This window comes from Cryptomeria japonica, chromosome 10 (assembly GCF_030272615.1).
Source record: "Cryptomeria japonica chromosome 10, Sugi_1.0, whole genome shotgun sequence".
Taxonomy (NCBI): domain Eukaryota; kingdom Viridiplantae; phylum Streptophyta; class Pinopsida; order Cupressales; family Cupressaceae; genus Cryptomeria; species Cryptomeria japonica.
The window spans coordinates 89,624,418-89,639,132 of NC_081414.1; the positions used below are offsets into that span (position 1 = coordinate 89,624,418).

Consider the following 14,715-nt stretch of genomic DNA (forward strand, 5'->3'; position numbering starts at 1 on the left):
ATCTTGTTATTCATCAGGCTGCCTCCTTGTTTTGTAAAGTGCTTCTGGTTTGACAATCAATATTGGCAGTATGCCAAATATGGCCCCATCTATGTGCCCTATTCTTTCTCCTTTCTCTTTGAACTTTTCAGCATTTCCAAAAATTTGTCAATCACACTCTCATACTCCCAATAGATTTCCTATACTATATCTCCCAACCTATGTCTGTAGTAGTTCATTTACTTCTCACTTTACTGGAGGTATCCCACAGCTTGGTAGCAACCCTCTGGCTGTCAAGGAGTGAGTTTTAACTCACAGAAAACCTGAACCTGCCCATGGAAATGTGAATATCCTCAACTCCTTAAAATTAATGGAAGAAGCATTTAGGATCTTGCTTCTTAAATAAGTGAATGAAATTCAACTTTCTTTACTGTAAAATTGTATCCTCCATTTGGTAGCTAGTAATGAGTTCTGGTAGCTTTTAGTCATTTGCAACAGTAGCATACTTATTGAAGATGTGGTGCACAAAGATCTGGCTAAAAGGCAGCATGTGGATATAATAGAGGAACGTGGTAAAGCAACACCTGCAAAAAGTGATTGAATAGCCGATTTTTTGGGGAGGAGTGTGTTGTCCCAATTTTCTCTTATCATCAGTCCAGGTTAGTCCAGCGTAGATGCCATGAGAAACAATCTAGCTAGAGCAAGTCATCACAGTGTTTATTCTCTCAGTTTCTCTGCTTAGCGCTCCATTGTTCCCCACTGGAGCTGGTGAAGATGCCATTTTTTTTTTTACTTTTGTTTTGTCTGACATGTAAAAACGTTGACGATGGATGCTGCTCTTTAGGAGTGGATAGTTGGGATGTGATTATGATGGCATTGCAAAAAATTACAATTGATTTGCATATCTATGATCTAATAGATATCAATACTTTTATACTGCCGTGGGTAGTTGGTCAAGATTTAGCAGTCATGTAATTTTAACGGTTCTTGCTTAATATTAGAATTTGGCTTCTTTTTATGCAAGGATCTGGTGTGTTGTGTAAATATTTGTTCTTCTTTGCAATATAATGTTAAAAATATGGATTTTTTACACTGATAGTAATGTCTTGGCTAAAACTAATATTTGCCAGTTGCCCACCCACTGTAAGTGAACATACTAAATAATAGATGCGTGTCTTGATGAAGGGCTACTCTACCCAACAGCAACAACACAACAACAATACATAAATTGCAAGAAGACAATACTTTCTTTATATTACTTAAATGAAAATGGAACTACAATATCAACACTTACAAAATATTAGCCACATGGGCTTTACAAATCTGCAAGCTGGAGCTACAAGCTTTGCTTCTTAAGCTCTGTAATGAAGGACTCGACTCAGAATGATGAAACAACTAGACCAGCCCCCAATTTATAGTACTCTTGCGTCTCTTGGAAACCTCAGGCCCCCTCTTGGTGAACAAGACATGGCTGCTAAGAAAAGCAACACAGCCAATAGGAGATTCCACAACTTACCAAAAAGGGCACCAAAGGAGGTGGCTCTTCAAATTCTCAAAGTGGGTGTCTAAGGAGGTGGCTTTTCCATTCCTCTACCACTAAAGACGTGTATGTATGACTTTTCCACTTCCCAAGTAGATGCAAATGTGGGATTTTTTTATATTTTGCCTTATAATTAATACTGACATGTGTCCACTCATGAGATTTACATCTACCATTTGACATAGGCCACATATATTAAATTATTTTATCCCCTCTGACCTCTTGAACACTTTTCAAGGAATGTGGAGACACATAATAGCTTGCATTTGATTTTTTTGCACCTAACCTTAACAAAATTAAAAACAAACAGTATTTTTTGGGTGATGCAAGATTGCTCTACACACATGGATGCTCCAGCATCATGTCTGGTGCAACAGAAAGATCTGTCCGTAAATTATGCTTGTCCTATTCTGTAGAATAGACTTATTCTTTATTTTGATCCTATTTTCCAAAAATAGACTTCTGCTTCTTTATTCATATTCATTCTATAAATTTATTCTTTGTTTACATGAAACAATTAAATGTGTCAATAATACTTCTCTTGGAGAAAAGTTTCAGTTCATTCCAAGTCTGTCCCTCTTGACTTGATTTTTCCCTAGTCAATATAAGCAATGGAAGATGCTGTAGTAAGCCAGGTTCTTGCCATGAGGCATTGTCTAGGGACGGATATTCTGTTGCACCAGACAATGGTCTGATTTTGAAGATCCTTTTTGTAGATATGCCTTGGACAAGAGTGTGTTGGATCCATGCCGTATCTGTCTGGGCAAAGCTATATCCAATCATTCGTCTGATATCCTATCTATTATCTTGGTGTGTTAGCTAAAGCTTACACTGGGTGGAAAACTGACTGATATTTGGTTTTGGCAAAGACATTGATCAGTCTAAAAATTCCATATTTCTAGCATGAATAGAACTTGGTGTTAAATAGGCTCAGTGTTAGAAATTCTATTCATTCTTATTCAAGTGTGGATGCTAATACTAAAAAATGAATTGTGTTTGAAGCAAAGAAGCAATGATCACCAAAAAATCGCATCTGATTGCGATTAATTGTGGATCGGCAGCTTAGGCGATTTTTCCCCCCAAGAAATCGCTAAAAATCGGTCAACGATTTTTTGTAGGTTTTCAACGATTTTTAACGCGATTAACCTTGAAATTTTCTCAGTGAATTGGGAAAAAACGGTACCAAAAAAAATGACGGGAAGCCCTAAAATGCAGTGAAAACGCGTGAAATCTATTGTAAGAAAGGTCGCGCCATCCTTATAAAACTATTGGACGGGTCTTCACAGCTTTAATCTTCACGGATTATCTATTGTTAGCCATAGATTGTTAGCCAGTTTGAGCATCACCACCACTGCAGATTTCACGCCATGGACCTGAATTACCAATTATTAGACTTAATAGCTTTTAGGTTTCTTTGGAGTTTGGACAGTTATTGCACAACATTTACAAATTTGTGTGAAATAAGTATAACATTTGTATTTCTTTATTGGACAGATTATAAATAATAATGTGTGTACTTTTATATTAAACTTTTGTATATATTTATGATTTATTTTAAATATTGATAAATATTTACAAAATTTGTAAAAACAATAAAGAATTTTATTAAAATTAGTTAATACTTGTATTTTATTTAAATTGATTTGGTGAAACATTATTAAATCAAACCTATTTGGTCTAATATTTACAAATATACATAATTTAATTTATTAACGCAATTATTATAATATACATAATTTAATTTATAATATTTAATAAATGTTTAAAATATATTGTAATGGATTAATAGTTTAATATTTTATATTTTATAATTTAAATTATAATAAATATAAATGTTTAATAATATATGATTATTTTATATGTTCTGGAATAGATTATATTTATATTATAATAACCAATTATTGATATTATATTGTTAATTCAAATTAATATATTTTAATAATATATAATATTTTAATTTATATTTATTATTTTTATTATATACATAATTTATTAAATTATATTATAATTACACTTTTTTAATTCTTGTTCTAGGTTGTAAAAATGTATTTATTTATTATTTTTATATTTATTTTGCACCAATGTACCTAAACTTAGTTTTATTTGCTTATAATATCTTTATACTATGGAAATGCCCTTAAATACCAAAAAAAAGTAGTTTTTAATTGTTTTTATTCATTTTTTTACATTTTTTGTAGATCCAATTTTTTCAAAAAATCTTATACTTTTGATTTGCCAATTAATTCCCCAAACGATTAATGCTTCACTGGTTTGAAGCTATTGCCATCTTAGCCTTCCCACACTATCAATAACATTTTTGAAGTGAGGCGTATAGGAAAGAAGTTATAACAATGCCAATAAGGTACATAAAATAAAGATCCAGAAAACAGAGTAATAATATCTGCTAAAGACAATGCTGTCATATAATGGTTGTTTGAGACATGACAATTATACAATTTTTTTTTAATATAGTTTCATTCATGGAAGAGTATGCCAGGAAACAAGCATACGACATTCAACATCTAGATCTCATGCTATTTTATTTTTATGTTTATATATATGCAAGCTTATCCATGCTATATCGTAGCTTGAGTTTAAAAAAACTCCTTCATTTTGTACCTATATCCACACATCTGTCTGCATCTTTGTTAACTTACAAACTATTTGGATAAAATATTATATAATGACAATTAAGAGTTAAATTACATGCATTAAAAGTAACTCTGCCAATGAAAAGTAAAATATCTAAAATTAGAAGTAGAAAACAATGAAACCAGATATAAGAGGGAATCGAAAGTAAGTGAACTCAAAAGGGTAAACCCTGGGTAATTATCATACACAAGCTGGGTGTATGATAAAATCAGTCTCATAAAAGGAAGGCCCTTAGTCAAAACATATTATCCGAGTAGCCGGATGTGTCTCTGTCCCACCCCAGGCATGCAAATGTCTGTATCTGATAGGATATGGATACTATACGGCATGGATACACATTGGCTACATCACCCACACATGCACACAAAACCTTGATTTTACAAACATGCCCAAAAAACCTTGATTTTACAAACATGCCCAAAAAACCTTGATTTTCCAATCGTGCTGGATATTGTGTGATTTGATTTTTTTTGAAATTTGATGTAAATCTTCCTAAATTTAATTAAAAAAAACTTTAATCATGCAATTTTTTATATATTTTTTTGGTATAAATGGAACCTACACCGATGAGGAAGACAAATGAAATGTTTTTCTATTTCAGCAACCCATTTTTTTGGGTTATCTTCCAATGCAACTGTACTATTTTTGCATATTGTAAAATATTAAATCAACTTATAATTATTTATGTAGCAATTCTGTGTCTTTATTGCTTTTAAAGTAATGAACATCTCCTCTAATAACTTAGAAAATTGTTTTAAACTTATGTGTATGTGTTTTTATGAATGTTATATCTGGATCTTCAAAAATGGCCATATCCGTATCCGTATCTGTATCCGTGTCCATGCAACTTTGCATATTATAGACTGTTCTGATGTTATGGGGTCCAGTGGAGGACAAGGACTTAGTCTGCATCACAATAATATGAAGAATGGTCTGCATCCTCATTGATCACCATGAAAAGGGCCTTAGTCTGGCTGTCTTAAAGGCAATAGCCTGGATTAAGAGACTTGAATGAACAAGTTTTATTGGAGTAACAACCATTAAAGCACATGATTTAAAAGCTGGAAGTTTAGAAGGAGAAACATATAAATTTTAGACAACCACCATTTCTTATCCTGTGATTGATGACTGGCAGGTTAAACCTTAGAATTACTTTTTACAAAATATTTAGTCACATCTGGTTTCTTCAATTAGAAGGCAACCACAGGTACAGGAGTCCAATTTGTTAGGCATTGACCAGAGGTAAAGTGGAACACAAGGTAATTGTGTAATTTTTTTTTTTTCACACAAAACTTAAAAGTTAAAATCCTTTGGTTATGCATAATACCTCATGAGATATAATTTGCATCAGATTTGTATAATTTATTTCAAGTCATGTTGGAATTATAGGTGATTCAAAAAAATTCACCTGTTTTAGGAAAATAAATAAAAAATTAGATCACTAAGCATGTTGAGCTAACTTAGTTTTTAAGAATATCATTATCTAGGGGTGTGATGCTTTGGATACTTTAATATGCTTTTCCATATGGGGAAGCTTTAGCACATTATCTTTTTCTTTTTGCTTTTGATCTGTGTAGTTACAATCCAAATTCAATAAGTTTTCCATTTGGGAAATCTTTAGCATGTTATCTAATTTTTTGAAAACTGTAGTTACAAAGAAGGTACTAATTGTCCTTAATTGATGCAATGGTCACCATTAATCTCTTAACAGTTGGCACAAACTTTAATGAACCAATGATATTCTGTGTCCTCTCTATATTGAGTTGAAATTCACCTGTTATACATAGCTGGTATCTCTGAAATGCCTTCTTTGACAAATATTTATAGAAATTTGTGTTTAGTTGGTAATACTTGTTATCATGAGTCATGGTCTTTGAGTTACAGTGGAATTGATAGATGCATTAACTTACAGTTGAGTCTGATTTAGGTTTTCTTTTAGCAGATAAGAGCCTTGTAAGTCTTCATCAGGCTCACAGTCTTGCTATTTACATGAATGAGAATCTTAGATTTTCAAGGTTTGTTGAATTTTCATCCAGAGATGCCTTTAGTGCTGAACCTAGTTTCTTCAGCATTCAATCTATATGAATGATTGAAAGTGTCTGTAATGAAGATGGTCAAGCTTTGATGTGATGTGCGGTATATGCCCCATGGAAGGTGTGCCATAGTTGATGCCTTTTGGAAAGAACAGTGAACCTATGATTGAGGTTGATTCCATCACATAGATTAATCAGTTTGATTTCACAGTGGCACAACAATGAAACAGGTTACACATGTAACCTAAATGATTTGAGCATATCAGTTTCTTTGAGAATGAGAAAATTAGGCCACCAAATTTTCCAAGGCTTGGGCTTTCTTGTGCATGTTTCATTTGGGACCTGAGTTCAAGTGTGGTACAGAGAATAGCTAGGTACGTAATTCTGTACCATGTGAGGTTGAGGCATTCAAGTTTGATCTTGATATGCATAATGTGGCAAGCTTTCAGAGTAGTATTGAATGCATGGATTATGAGGCATTTCATTTTCCAATGTATGATGAAAAATGTGTTAGTCCATGTGTTTATCATCCAAATGATTTGGTCTTCAATGATGTTTCTAAACATTTTAAGGGCTTAGTCATGTTTCTAAACATATAATATATGTGGTTCACATGCCCTCTATATCGAGTGCCCTGTTTCAGAAGGAAGTTGCAGCATTCAGTTTTGTTCTTTCTTCTATAGCAGTGGTGGGTCATGCTTATGCATCAGTATGTGAGCATTCTCTTCTTTTAGTTGGGCAGTGTATGCATGTTCAAGGCAAGGAAGAACATTTTAGCTGAATATGCAACCTCTGACAGAAGAAAGGAATCTTTTCATGTTGTCCTATAGGGTTTCTCTGCAGGGCTTTACCTGCAATGAGTTAGTTTTGTACTACATCGAGCTGTTCATCAGAATTTAAGTTCCCTTAATATGTGCGTCCATGTCATTGGTTGCATGTGGCAATTTTGTTCTTGTTGTGTTTCCATTTTTTACTTAGTTTTAGGTTTCTATTCGTTCCAGCTTTATTCTTTGTCTTTCTTGTTGTGTCTGTGTTTTGGCCTTGCCCCTATTATGCCTTTTTGATCTGCAATTCTGCAGATTAGCCTAGATGCTCATCACACCTTTTGTTGTGCAGTGTGCCCCATAACTTTAGCCAATGTTGGCACCTGCCCTAAAATGACAAAATTCAGGTGTTTATATTGTTCTAATAACCCTAAGGTTATGAATGACCTGAGAAAATGCAGATTAGGGTTTCGTTCTATGGTTCAAAGCTTTTGTTTTCATGACTTGTTTTGCTCCGTTTTACTAGTTTTTAATTATATTCATGGTCTTACATTTAGGGCATTTGTTCAAGGTTTTGTGGCTTATTATGCCATGGTGGACCTTGGAAACAGTTCCCTAGCATCCAATTTTTGGCCCTTTGTGTTATTTTGAGCAATCATTTTATGTTGGCTGTGCTTCAAAGTTGTTGTCATCTTATAAAGTATGCCCAAGTCCTTCCTTGCCCTATGCACTTTATGTTCTAATTCATGTTTGACTTGCTATCACTCGTGACTGGCAACTTAAGTGAAATCCTTTGAATAGAATGGTGATCGCCAATGGGGAGATAGTCTGTGGCAATTGGTTTGCACGTTGTCTTTATTATTGCTTATGGTGGTTATGTTTTCCTCATCAGATAATCATTTGTGCACACACATGAGATGGCACACTTGGTGGCAATGTTATTGGCAGCTTGTGCTTTGTTGTCGAGTTCTTTTCAGTCGGGTTCCATGTGTTGGTAGTTGATGGCTCTTTTGTGAGAGGAGAGAGCTCTTTATTGAAAAGATTGTGCATTGGCAAACACATGCTATCTTTTGATTACATTGGAAGTCAGGCCTTTGTCAGACAATTATTCTCATGCGACTATATTTTAGTTGACACATTATTTGTTGGATCTTGCCTCTTGCCAAAATGTGTCATCATATCTTTTGCAAGTTGCTTAGTGTTTATTCTAAGTGATAGTGCATTGGCAGTTAGACTTTGTGTATAGTGTGTTGTGGCTTGTGGGTAGATATAAGGACATGGATAAATTAGGTGCAACCAGTATGCAGGGTCCATTCACTGTCTGCCACATGTCTTTAGAGTGAAGATGAAGGGTCCTAGTTTGTCTTCCCAACGGGGTTTGATTTTTCAAATGGAAAACTTGTGGATAGGTGGCAAATGCATGGACAATTTCTAGTGGTCCTTTGGACTAAAGTGTAATATATTATATATATATCGGTCTTCCAGTGCACCATGACAAATGGGAGTGTGCTATGTGTTTTCAACAAGCAGTGGTGGTTGGTCTTATGTGTCCAATAAGCAAGAGATTTGATTTTTCCAAAGATTATGGGTGATGTAAACAAGTGGCTATATGTTAGCTTTCTATTGTGTTAGGGTAGGACTTGTTAGGCAATTAACCTCACATGGCTTTATTTAGCTGTTGCATGATATCTATTTGATTTGATGGCTCATTCAACAATGGCCATGGATCCTTGAGCATGTTCAAACTTAACCTATTTGTTGTGCTTGCAATCTCCACCATTCAAAAGCAGTATGCACAAAACTTTATTCCAATGATTTCCTTGAACCATTAGCATATATGGAGAGGGATTTAATGCCATTGGAGGAGCCTCTATGAGTTATTTCACAAGGACTGTGGCATGGCTCAAAGCTTTCAAAAGAACATTTCCACTGTTGTGAGGTGTGTTTGTCAATTAGTACATGGTTTTTGTTGGCTGGACGGGTAGTGTTTTCTTTGTTTATTGAGTTCTTCAAGTAGATGACACCATGCAGTGGTGGTCAATGGGAACTCAAATTGCTTGCCATTTTTGTGATTATTTGCAAGGGCAGACATGTTCTCCCAAGGGCTGAGGAAATAGCCTATTCCTAAAATGTGTCTTGTGGCCCCTACAAGTGTGACCTTTCATAGAATTAGGATTGGTAGCTGTTCATCTTCCGCTGTCCAAGTTGTTTGTTCTATTTGCAAGTACAGAAAATTGTATCTACTCTTGTTTGAATTTGTGAACTAGCATAGAGATTAGCATACTATTTATGCATTATCTCGAGATGTAATAGGATTAGTTGGTTGATTTTATATTGCTGGAGAACTTCTTGTGTGCCCCCTTTTCTTAGCATATTCTAGTGTTCAATTTTTTATATTTAAGCATTCAGTTTTAGGTGCATTTGTTTGTTGTAAAATTAAATCTTTTGAAAAGTTAACTTTTAGTGCATGGCCTCTTACTAACCTTAGTGCCAGAAGGAGCTTGTTGTGCATTTTAGGAGAATCATTTCTACATTTGATAGCACGTGTATTAAGTTTGATTAGCCAGTATTGACAGTGACTTTAAAATTCCTTGGGAGTCTATCGAAGGAATCTTTTCATCATAATACATGGAATATGCTTGTTTATTCAAAGATTGTTCGTGTACACCTTGGCTTTGATTTTATGATACATTAAGATTTGACAATATACAACCAAACTTATGAGAATTTGGAACTGAATTTAAAGATAAAATCTTTTACATAATTGTATTAAGTATTTAACGTTTCTGTTGGTTATGAACTTATGCGTATACATCGTCCCTAATTCCTGTTATATCATATGTGAGCCAATATTAGAAACATTCTTATGGGTTTATACACTAGAATTCCTTATTGCAGTCACATGTGAAGTGTATTTCTAAATTGCACAATACGGGGGATAGAATCTTGCATACGTCTTTGTTACATACATGATTTGTATAATCTTCTCAATATAGGTTTGTAGGCCTTTGCATCAGTAAACCAGCATACTGAAAGTTTAGAGACGAATCTTCGAAAAGCTTTCATTTGCAGAGGGTTCTCTTTAATTGTCCTGTATGTTGATACATAATAGCTTCGGTAAGATAAATGATTGAATGGGAGATAAATGAAGTCTCCTATTCAATCATCTATCTCATCAATAGATAATTTCAGATCTCACTGATTATTCCTTTATCTGATATTTATGTTATAATTGCTCTCCTTATTCTGTTACAGCATCTATCAATTATGTTACTCATGCAAACTGATGATTAAATTAAGTGCAAACTATTAAACTGATAAACCAATAATGATCAGGTTTTGTTCTAACCCCCCGATTCATTATCGGGTTACCATTTTAATAGCCACCTAATTTACATAATGATCAGGCTTGATGAATTAAATGGTTATCGGGCTTAATGCATTACCACCAACTAACTAATGTTATCAGGTTAAATGAATTACTAACCGACTAACTTAAGTTATCGGGCTTAAACCATTTTAATTGCCACCATATATATTAATTGGGCTAAAACCAAACATTGCTACCGATTAATATTGATCGGGTTTTATCAAACATTGCCACCGATTACCATTGGCCTTGTTATGTTGTATATTGACAACCGAAATGATATCGGTTCATTTGCATATGTTATGGCACCGATTAGCAATCGGTTATGGAGAAACACGACCAAGGGGTATCTTGGTCGGTCATGTCCAAAGGACATGATCGATCAAGGTACCACTTGATTGGTCCCCTCCATGATATATATACACCGATAAAATTTTGTGGAGAGGATATAGAAAATATTAATGCTCTCTCTCCACCCGCAACAAAGAAAAGAAATCAGATTTATTATATTGTGAAATAACATATACTTGAAAAGAAAAATTACATTGAATATAACTTGCTCTTTGAATTGAAAATTGAAATACATTTACACTGTAATCAACCTCAAGGATTACTCTCCTAGGTCTGTCAGAGTTTTAAGAAGAGCTACCGTTTCTTATGAATTGATCCTCAACTGTCCACCATGTGATTGTAAGTTTCAGCTTATTTACCCTAGGTGATATATTCCTGGGCTCAGGTTCTGATTATATTCTCTAGCATTTCTGGAGCTAGAGCTTTGGTCATGAATGTTCTCAATCAAAGTTTTTAATCGAAGTCAATTTCGCAAAGGTGAAATGATTATGATATATGAAAAAATACAGGGTTGGTATCAAATTTTGATTGGCATATGCTCTGAATAGGGCATTTTTTAAAGGGTTATTCTTTCACTTTGATTTATTTTTTCAAAAACTTCAACTATTAGATTCCCCAAAATATACATGCACGAATGCTAAAGTTTATGTTTCTTCTCAGAATTAACCTGCAACTGATTTCTTATGTACATTCTGAAATTTTTTTCCTACTATTTTATCTTGTATTTAGTCCTGTACTTAGCTCCGAGCATAATTTGTTGCATTTGTAGGAACTTGTGGCAGGATTCGACCAGGAAACTGCTGCTGTGGTAATGGCTAGGCTGGCTTCTCACAAAATGGAGACAGAGGTTTGAAAGTTTTAATCTCTTGGAGGATTATTTTTTTATTTACTTGTTGAACTGAATCATGCATGGTTTATTAATGCATGAGTTCAGCTTCTAATGTCATCGAATTGTTAAAGACCATTGTGTCTTGGAATTTCATTTAGGAATGACGCATAGATCTAAACTCAAAGTTTAGTTTGAAAGTGCTTGATATGTTGATAGAAATTCATTGCTTTGCTCTATAAAAGATGGATAGTCACCATTTTTCCATTTTTCTAATGCTCTATAGATGATTTGCATGCATTGTTTTGCAAGATTTAATTCCTTGTGTATTCTTTAACTTACTGTTAATTCATAACTGGCAGGAGGAATTTGATGCAGTAAGATGGTTGGATAGGTCACTAATTCGTCTGTGTTCTAGATTTGGTGATTACCGAAAGGATGATCTCTCTTCTTTCAGCTTGAACTCAAATTTTGCTATATTTCCACAGTTCATGTTCAATCTCAGGCGCTCTCAATTTCTACAGGTACATACTGTTCTTGGATATTATAATTTTTTAAAAAAGTGCTGCTTGTAGGAGGTATCATTTGTTTTCTGGGGTTGACATGTAACCCTGGGCTCCTATTGCAGGTTTTTAATAACAGTCCAGATGAGACAGCTTATTTCCGCATGCTACTAAACAGAGAGAATGTTACAAATTCTTGTGTTATGATTCAGCCGTCTCTCATTTCATATTCGTTTAATGCTCCTCCCGAACCAGCATTGTTAGATGTGGCTTCAATATCAGCAGATCGTATTCTTTTGTTGGATGCCTATTTCAGTATTGTTGTTTTCCATGGTATGACCATTGCACAATGGCGCAACATGGGCTATCAGAATCAACCAGAGCATGAGGTAAGAATGTCATACTTGTATAGAGTTGGTATTTTTGCAAAGATGTGCGCTTTCCTTCAACTTCCACTGCCATCTTCATGTTGATTTCTCATACTCATTTTGCTACATAGTTGGAGCAAGAATCTAGATTTAGGTAATTAACTAAAGTTATGTTTGGAAGTCTTCCACATTGCATGTAAATGGTGGATGTCTGGGGCAGTTCTTTTCAAAGTTCCCAATGAGGAATAGTACACTTTTCAAAGTGACTGATAGGGATTGTATTTGCACCAGAAGCTGGGTTCTTAGAAAGAGCTTCAGTTCTACATACCTGCCTGCTTTAACAAATGCTTCATCCTGCAGCTGAATACACAGACACTCCCGCAAGACACCAACAAACTTCTCTGTTCCTAGAGCCCACAAAAACATGCAAACTTCTGTTTTGTTTCTACTTTTGCTTGACTGGGCTTGCATTTGCACCAGAAGATGGGTTCGTAGAAAGAAATTCAGTCCCCCAAGCGGGCCTGAAACTGGGGCCTTCTTCCTTGAAACGTGCAGCATGGTTTTGACTGATGGGAACAAGCCATGGCTGTCTGCCAGAGATTTCTCACACATGAAGATTTGAATTTTCTCTTTTTCCCCTGGAGTTGGAACATTTTCCTTTGCATCTTTTGCATCTTTTTGGGGGGTTTTACTTCTCAAGTAGGAAATTCAGTTATAAACTCAAAACTAAACTGAATATCATTATGTGAAATTTTTAATGAAGATTGATGCTATGCTTTTTCCAGCCATCTTTTTTAACCTGTGAACTGTCAAAGGAAAGATATTCAATCTTTGATATCTTGTTTATTAAGTGTTTTTGTGTGGGCTTGTGTTCAGTTGTACATACTTCCTTCTGGCTAATCATTATTAGTACAAAATTCTGCTAATACATGAAATTTTATAGATGTTCCTTTTCTTACAAGCTATTTTTTGCAGGCTTTTGCTCAGTTATTGCAAGCACCCCGGGATGAAGCGCAGGCTATTTCTAATGAACGATTTCCTGCACCTAGATTGGTTGTCTGTGATCAACATGGATCGCAGGTTTGTACCTATGATTCACTTTCTGTTCTGTGATATTTTGCTATATGATTTTCACAAATTAACAAAAGAAGTCATTTTAAACGTTTCCTTAATTTCCAATGAAATCTTTTATTTGTTCTTGCTAAATCCACCTAGTTTGCTTCAGAGCAACATTTACAGGTTATTTCTCCAAACTAACCACAATATATTCTTGTTGCAGGCACGCTTTTTACTTGCCAAGTTAAATCCTTCAGCAACATATAACTCAGCTAATGAGGCTCCTCCTGGAGGTGACATAATATTTACAGATGATGTAAGCTTGCAAGTGTTTGTTGAACATCTTCAACGTTTAGCCGTGCAATCTTGATACTTGTAGACCAAATCATATGTGAGAATATATGGAGCTGTCAGTGAGCTACAATCTTCAATCCAAGTTGGTTACAAGCTTCTGGGTTCGAACTGAAACTGATTTGTTTCATTTTCCTAATTACGAGAAATGTCTATCATTCTTTTGGTTGGAAGTACTTTCTGCCTTGCAAACAATAAAATATTTGCAAGGTGGATTTGTTTTTAAATTTATTGCACGAGTAAGTTTCATAAATTGTTTGTGGATACAACAAAATTGAGAAAAGTCCGTTCAGTTCATTGTATGGAGCAAAAGCATTTCACAACACGGATAGAAGGCATTTTAGTGGATGACATGTTTCATTGATGAGCATATTTATCTGTTATCAGAAACCAGGGATATTGGTTTCCGTTTTGTATTATGAAACTCTACTCTCTATTTTGGGGATGCGATTTTACTTTCTGCCTTAATGTTAATTTGTTCACAGGAAAAACAAGTTACTAGTACACTCGAGATTTTTTTCTGGTTTCCTTTAATATGATTAAGAAGTTGAAAACAATAATTATTGAGAGGTTTTAATATTAACATCTTTTCCTGAAAATTTGAGGAAGGTCTTTCCAGTTCATCCTTAAGAACAAGGATAACACACCACATTAAGAAGGAATTTTGTGAACTTATTCCTTTCATAAACATCTGTTTTTGTAACCAGAAACTGGGGATACTGGTTTCCATTTTGTATTCTGAATCATCTTAGTGGATTCATTATTCTGCTTTTTTGTGCCGCATTGTCGCTTTGGCTATATAGTAAAAAAATAAGTAAAGAATACATTTAACAAAATACATTTTGGGCCACTTCTAAGACTTATCTTGGTCCATATGTGATGTCTTATTTGATCAACGTTGTTTTACTGTCAATTATATATT

General features: G+C 34.5%; 1 protein-coding gene across 1 annotated transcript in view; it reads left to right on the forward strand.

Moving 5' to 3' along the window:
- Positions 1-14,297, forward strand: part of LOC131031528 (protein transport protein SEC23 E) — a 64,527-nt gene extending 50,230 nt beyond the window's left edge. Inside the window, exons 8-12 of the mRNA XM_057962664.2 lie at positions 11,459-11,536; positions 11,878-12,039; positions 12,144-12,407; positions 13,362-13,466; positions 13,666-14,297. Coding sequence (XP_057818647.1) covers positions 11,459-11,536; positions 11,878-12,039; positions 12,144-12,407; positions 13,362-13,466; positions 13,666-13,812 — 756 coding nt within the window. The 3' untranslated portion in view covers positions 13,813-14,297. The remainder of the gene's footprint in view (positions 1-11,458; positions 11,537-11,877; positions 12,040-12,143; positions 12,408-13,361; positions 13,467-13,665) is intronic.
- Positions 14,298-14,715: the final 418 nt, after the last annotated feature.